The sequence below is a fragment of the Camellia sinensis genome, chromosome 2, assembly GCF_055761805.1.
Source record: "Camellia sinensis isolate YWXY chromosome 2, ASM5576180v1, whole genome shotgun sequence".
Taxonomy (NCBI): Eukaryota; Viridiplantae; Streptophyta; class Magnoliopsida; order Ericales; family Theaceae; genus Camellia; species Camellia sinensis.
This window is the reverse complement of record NC_138962.1, coordinates 15,707,123-15,713,520: the sequence shown is the minus strand read 5'-3', so window position 1 is coordinate 15,713,520 and position 6,398 is coordinate 15,707,123. Positions and strand designations below refer to the sequence as shown.

Genomic DNA, 6,398 nt, shown 5'->3' with positions numbered 1-6,398 from the left:
TGACTGTTAGCCTGATTGGAAGAGGAAAAATATTTGCTAGTTTGGAAACAGTATATTAATTCTTCTGCTTAGATTAATTTTTTGTATGAAATATGACAGTAAAAAGCGTGTCCAAGATGATAGTATATGACAAGAACATGGTTGAAGATAACGAGATTGTACTTCTCTTTCTCAATATAGAGATAATCGCCCTTGTCAACCACATATACATAGCATTAGGGTAAGAGGTCACAGTATCCCAACACACCACACAGTGTGTTGACCTTTGTTTCCATTTTTACCTCTACTTTTGGCTAGTGTATGTGGCTTATGCATACCTTTGTGGGCACTTTCGTGTGCTTTGGAGCAGATGGTGTTTTCACAAATTTTTAAATGTTCCATGCCCTCTGAACTTCCCAGTTTTATATCTGCTCTTCACTCCATGCATATCATGGCCATTTGAAGCTGGAAAAGCAATTATTTATGAAGTTGTTTATATAATTCCAATCTCTCTCTGTGAATCATCCAGATCTGTTGGGATAAGTATCAGATTTCTGATACCTAACCTGATCCATGTATGACGAGGAATGAACCGTTATTAATAGTAACATATATAGTTCAATTGTTTACTGCCATTTTGTTTTTAAATTAATGCTTTAAGTTTGAATCCCTGACATGGAGGTATGGCTGATTAGACAACCAAAAAAAACTCTATGGTCTGAAGGTTAAGCACAAATATTAATACTCTCTCAACATTTTGTGTTTCGCGTGTATTTCTACTTGTAGTTTGTACTCAGTTATGGTCAAATTTGAATAGCTAATGTTTTCCAGCACATTAAGATAAGGATAATTAATAATTTTGCTAGAACTAAAGAAAGACAAAAAGAATCACATGCTTTATTCCACAGCCCACCTTAATTGTTCTTGCTTGATAAGATCAATTTTTTAACTTTGTTCCCTTCTCTCCCCTCATTAACAAGATAAGCAATCATTTCACATCTCATGCTTTGCTTTGACATCTCATTTTTTGTTTTCATATTGTTCTTAACTTCACAAGGTGCATTATTGAACCAAAACTATTGTCATCCCCCCCCCCCCCCTCCTAAAATCTCCACTTAACAATTCACATTGAGTCCAATAAAACATGATAAAAATACCATCTCCTAGTTGGTAATTGCATTTAAAAGAAAAAAATGATGATAGAGAATTTGCAAATCATGAGGATCATGCATATTTTCAAGGTTATAATGTTCATTTTGACTCAAAAGTACCAGTTACCGAATAAAGGTTAGATGTAATGGTGATCAAGCGATTTTTACCAGTGTTTAGTTAAAAGTGTGTCATCAATACTCTTTGAATTACAAACGTGGTACTCACAAATCAAAAAATACTAACAATTGAACGACTAAAGCCGATCTTAACTATCTCAATTGATTGGGTGGGAGGCAAGATCGGTTCCATCCATCCTTTTGTGTGTGGTGTTATTGGTTGGGATTATTAAGTGCGCATGCGACAGTATTACTCCAAGAATATTGAATATTTTCTTGTATCCAATGTCTAAGGAAAATTATGAAGTAATCACGAAATAATCATGTAATATTATTTACATGACATTTTTGATAAATGTAGAACCCCAAAACACATGAAATGGGCCACCTTGTCTTTTCTAGTTACCTAACAAATGTAAGTGAATATTGTTCCATTCCTAAATTCTTTTTTGTTAGGTCATTGATTAAAAACACCACATAAAAAATGTCTCAAAATTACTGAACATCTAATCCTTAGACATAGAGAACAAGAGAAGAAACTTGTTAAAAATTGAACAAACCCAAACCCAAACCCATAGAAACATAAATGCCAATGCACAGCTGTTAGTGCATTGGCAAATAGTCGGTGAGGGACAGACAGCCCACCCCCATTATATCTCTTTTTTTTTATATTTTCTTTTTAGTCCCTCCGCGTATGCGCAAACGCCTGTCTCTTTCCTTTGCCCATCTATCATGCATAAAACCAAATGTAAACACACTCAAGCTGTTTTCAAATGCTTACCCTGCTGGACGCCACCTCTTACTTCTCTTTCTCTCTATATATATATCTCTTCCCTCTTATCTTTCTTGTACTCTCTCAATCTCATCATCCCATTCTCCACGAAATGGCTTTGTTTCTTTGCCTCTTCTTCTTTCTCATCTCTTCATCAAGTGCTTGTGATCGTTGCGTGCACCAAACCAAGGTTGCCTACTTCTCCAAAGCATCCGCTTTATCATGTAAGATTTTGACACAAGTCTCTTCTACTTTGGTTCATGTTTGATTGTTAGGTGATAAAGACCCGTATTTTTTGCGATTGAAAAAACACAAAATTGGCATAGACCCAGATGATATTTTTCCGAAATATTAAGTGGGTAATCTTTACTTTTTCAATTTGACGCAGCTGGGGCTTGTGGGTATGGTTCCTTGGCCGTAGGCTTCACTGGCGGCTACCTTGCTGCTGCTGTTCCTAGTCTTTACAACAATGGAGCTGGTTGTGGAGCATGCTTTCAGGTTTGTTCATTTGTGTTGATAGACCTTTTTAGTTTTCTTGTATTTGATTTTACTTTTTTCTTATCTGATTGGGTGTGTATGGTTTTGCTGCAGATGAGATGCAAGAACACAACTCTCTGTGCTGAACAGGGGACTAAAGTGATAGTTACTGATCTTAACCAGAATAACCATACAGATTTTGTTCTAAGTAGCAGAGCTTTTAGGGCCATGGCTAACAAGGGTATGGAGCAAGACATTTTGAAACTTGGGCTTGTCAATGTCGAATACAAGAGGTTAGCAGATACTCTGAAACTATCTAATAATTTTCCATTAAACAAAGAACAAGCACATTGATTTATAATATTAATGTCCACCATATACTGTATATTAAAATGGTCCCCAGAAAACAAATAAAATAAAGATAGAAGAATAGGCAGCTGTATTTCCAGAGCAATTATGGCCGATGCCAAGGCAGAGTACAATCACTCACTGCATTAAACTGCTGTAAATTGTCCTGGCAATAGGGACCGCCCTTAAAATCTAATTTCAATATCCTTCTCCCCTAGCCTAGTCAGTTGTTCATAAATCCTCTAGCAAGCAAGTAATGATTCAGTTTTCAATAATCCCTTTGGCATGTAACAGAATACCGTGCGAGTACAAAAACCAGAATTTGGCAGTCCGCGTGGAAGAAACGAGCAAAAAGCCAAATTATCTAGCAGTAAAGTTCTTGTACCAGGGTGGTCAGACAGAAATTGTAGCAGTAGATGTGGCTCAGGTGAATTAAAAAGCTAGATGGTTGATAATTTTTTTGTGAAATTATTGAATTGCTCGCTCTAACATTAATGTCTTTGCACTATACATATAGGTTGGTTCATCAGATTGGAGTTTCATGAGTCGAAACTATGGCGCTGTGTGGGATACAGATAGAGTACCGGCCGGGGCATTGCAGTTCCGAATGGTTGTGACATCAGGGTATGATGGGAAGTGGATTTGGGCACAAAATGTGCTTCCAGTGGATTGGAAGGTTGGGGTTGTCTATGATTCTGGAGTTCAGATCAATGACATTGCGAAGGAGGGATGTTCACCATGTGACGATGGAAGCTGGAATTCAAGATAGCCGCCTTGTTTTACTTTTGTGAATACCAAATTGGATTTCATTTTGATATCATAAATACGTAAATGTACTCTTTTGAGTTGTTAGGATTTGAAAATGTAACCGGAAAAGTTAGGAGGAACAAATTAAATGGTGTTGATGATAGTACGAGACAGTCTATTTCCTCACTTCAATAGCATTTACCATATTTAATGCTCTCTCTCTCTCTCTCGTTTCCGTGTGGGTAATGTTGGCGGGTAATGTTGTCACGGAAAATATATGATTTCTCATAAATAAATTAATTAATGTTGTATCAGCCGCCACACACTGTTGTAAAAAAATAAAACAATCCCAAATATATATGTTTAGAATTCTTGGGTTTTTTACTCGTTGTACCAAATTGATTATAAAACTTCATTGAATTTCTAAAAGTTAGATATAATATATTAAAATATATTATAACTAATATCAAATTAAACCAAATATTTTAATAAATTAATTGGGTCTCATACTCCAATAAGGAGATATAACTAACAATTCTCTCCCTACCGACTTAGGTGGAGACATCATCCATACCCTCCAAAATTTGACAATTTAAATGTTTGTCCCTTGATAAAGTCTAAGGGGTTGTTTGGGGTGTCATAAATAATTGTACTTTTTGTCTTTTTGAACTAAAAAGTTAAGAACAAAAATATTAATGTTTGGGTTAACTTTTTATCTTTTTACAAAAAAATGTGTAATAAAAAATTATATAAATAAAGTGTATAGTGGAAGAAAGTTAACAAAGCTATACGGCTGCCCTGCTGCCCCAGCATGTCTTACACAGAAAATAATTACCTTTTTCGGGGCAAAGTGTTTGGACAGTGATGGTCGATCCGTGGGGGCCACCATGGGTCCCATTTTAATAATCTGAACCGTTCAATATGTACAACTCGTCGAGTATTATATGCCTGTAAAAAATCACGTTGATCGGATATCGATAGCTATATGATCGGATCGGATATCTTTCAACAGTTAACTATCACACCATCCATTTTATTTATACAAAACTGATTTGATCATATAGTTAACGATATTCGATCAACGTAATTTTTTACAGACATATATTATTCGACGAGTTCTACATATTAAACGGTTCGGATTATCAAAACGGAACCCTTAGTGGGCCCCCAAGGGCCCAACATTACTGAGAGGGTGATTTATGATCAGGAGTTGGGCCGAAGTAACGGCCGAGCAAATTGAGAGCCCAACGGTGCATGGGGCCGAGATGATTGGCCATCCGCCAAAAAGTGGGCTGCCAGAACTTGAGCCGAGAAGAACTTGGGCCAAGTGTGAGTCACCCCGGCCCAAGACGGAGCTCGGCTAGATAGCGCCTGGTTGGACCGAGCTGCCTGATTAGGGGATGGCTGAAGCCAGACAAGCTGAGTGACCGGTGCCCGGAAAGGCGTGGTCAACCGAGGAGACTATTTGACCGGCAGAAAGGCCGACCAAAGGAGGTACCCGGGCTAGGCACTGCCGGGATGCCGAATAGCCCGGTCCTCCATGTGTTTATCCGGTTAGGCGCTTGGGTATGAAGCATGGCATGGCCGTGGTAGAGTAGCTCGGCTACCGAGCTCCAGCTGTGAAGTCAGGCAGTTGAGATTAGGTGATGATCGGCAAGGTTTACGCTGACAGATGGGATAGCAGAGCCTCGTGTCAAGAGATGACTGGGAGTGGATATGGGGCTCAGAAGGTATATAAGCATGTCTGCGCCCCCCATACGCGACACACGAACATCTCTGTAAGGAATTCTTACACTAAAACACTCTCTCCCTTCTCTCTATCCATCCTAAGGTGTGTGCTAACTTGATCGTCGGAGGGTTTTTCCGGCCACACACCGCCGGGTAGCTCACCGTTACTTGCTCGCAGGTGATCGGACATCGACGGAGCTCGGAAGAAAGGAGTACGGGATTGCCGGAATATTTGCTCCCCGTACAATTGGCGCCGTCTGTGGGAAGCTTGACAGACAAAACCTTGTCTTCCAGGTTCATCTGATCGCCGTCCATGGCGAACAACGACGAGTTTCCGTTGTCCGCCATCGACGGAGCCACCCCGGAGTATACCCGAAGGAGAGATGGACCTCCTGCTGTCCATCCAATGGCTGACTTGGGAACGCCCACTGGCGGACAGTCAGGAGACGCGCGGGACAAGCGCGGACGAAGTCATGGACATTCACGGAGTCCAGACGGTCACCGACGGAGGAGAGACTCGCACGCCAGGCGACTGGAAAGCAAATTGAGGGATCAAGATGCTGTCATCCGACGAATGGCGGCGAAGATGGAAGATCTCAAGCGGCATGTCAAAGGGAAGGGTGTAGTTAGAGTGGGAGACCACAGTGAGCGCACCCCATCCCGCCGTTCAGGCGGTCAGAGTCAGCGACGTACTCAGTCAATATCTATTACCCGAAGTTACCAGGTTGGTGATTCCGACGTGGGTGCAGGGAAGTCTAGCGCGCAAGACAGCACCTACAAACCCTCACGTCCGGAGACGACGTCGAGGTACTCTTACTCCGCTCAGTCAGAGGATTTACGGGCGGTCTTAAAGGAGCGGGCCCGCCGGCGTGAAGCCCAGAGAATACCAGCTTTCCAGCGACTATCTTACGGGGTTCACGCCAGCGAGGAGGTCGGAATGCCTCCGCCCCGCCAAGCAGTGCCACTCCTTGAAGATATGGACTTGGCCAGGCTGAGTGCCACTCCTTTTTCCCTGGAAATTGAAACAACACCACTTCTGGCAGGCTTCCACCAGCCTAAGTTCACACTTTATGACAGAA

At 41.1% G+C, this 6,398-nt stretch overlaps 1 protein-coding gene across 2 annotated transcripts; it reads left to right on the top strand.

Moving 5' to 3' along the window:
• The first annotated feature begins 1,427 nt into the window (after nucleotides 1-1,427).
• On the top strand, nucleotides 1,428-3,807 carry LOC114264794 (expansin-like A2). Of its 2 annotated transcripts, none has more exons than XM_082913800.1 (5): nucleotides 1,428-2,243; nucleotides 2,408-2,517; nucleotides 2,611-2,789; nucleotides 3,139-3,271; nucleotides 3,362-3,807. In XM_082913800.1, exons 1-5 carry the CDS (start codon nucleotides 2,021-2,023, stop codon nucleotides 3,611-3,613), a joined length of 897 nt encoding a protein of 298 aa, XP_082769926.1. In that variant the 5' UTR covers nucleotides 1,428-2,020; the 3' UTR covers nucleotides 3,614-3,807. The 2 variants fall into 2 exon arrangements, with proteins under 2 accessions (XP_082769926.1, XP_082769925.1); XM_082913799.1 differs by having other exon boundaries at nucleotides 2,019-2,243; nucleotides 2,441-2,517.
• The last annotated feature ends 2,591 nt before the right edge of the window (nucleotides 3,808-6,398 follow it).

Excerpts from the sequence above, each read along its gene's own strand:
- LOC114264794 (XM_082913800.1), top strand. The coding sequence starts at position 2,021 with ATGCTTACCCTGCTGGACGCCACCTCTTACTTCTCTTTCTCTCTATAT. Across the intron at positions 2,244-2,407 it reads CAAAGCATCCGCTTTATCAT|CTGGGGCTTGTGGGTATGGT; the intron begins GTAAGATTTTGA and ends AATTTGACGCAG. Across the intron at positions 2,790-3,138 it reads GTCAATGTCGAATACAAGAG|AATACCGTGCGAGTACAAAA; the intron begins GTTAGCAGATAC and ends GGCATGTAACAG.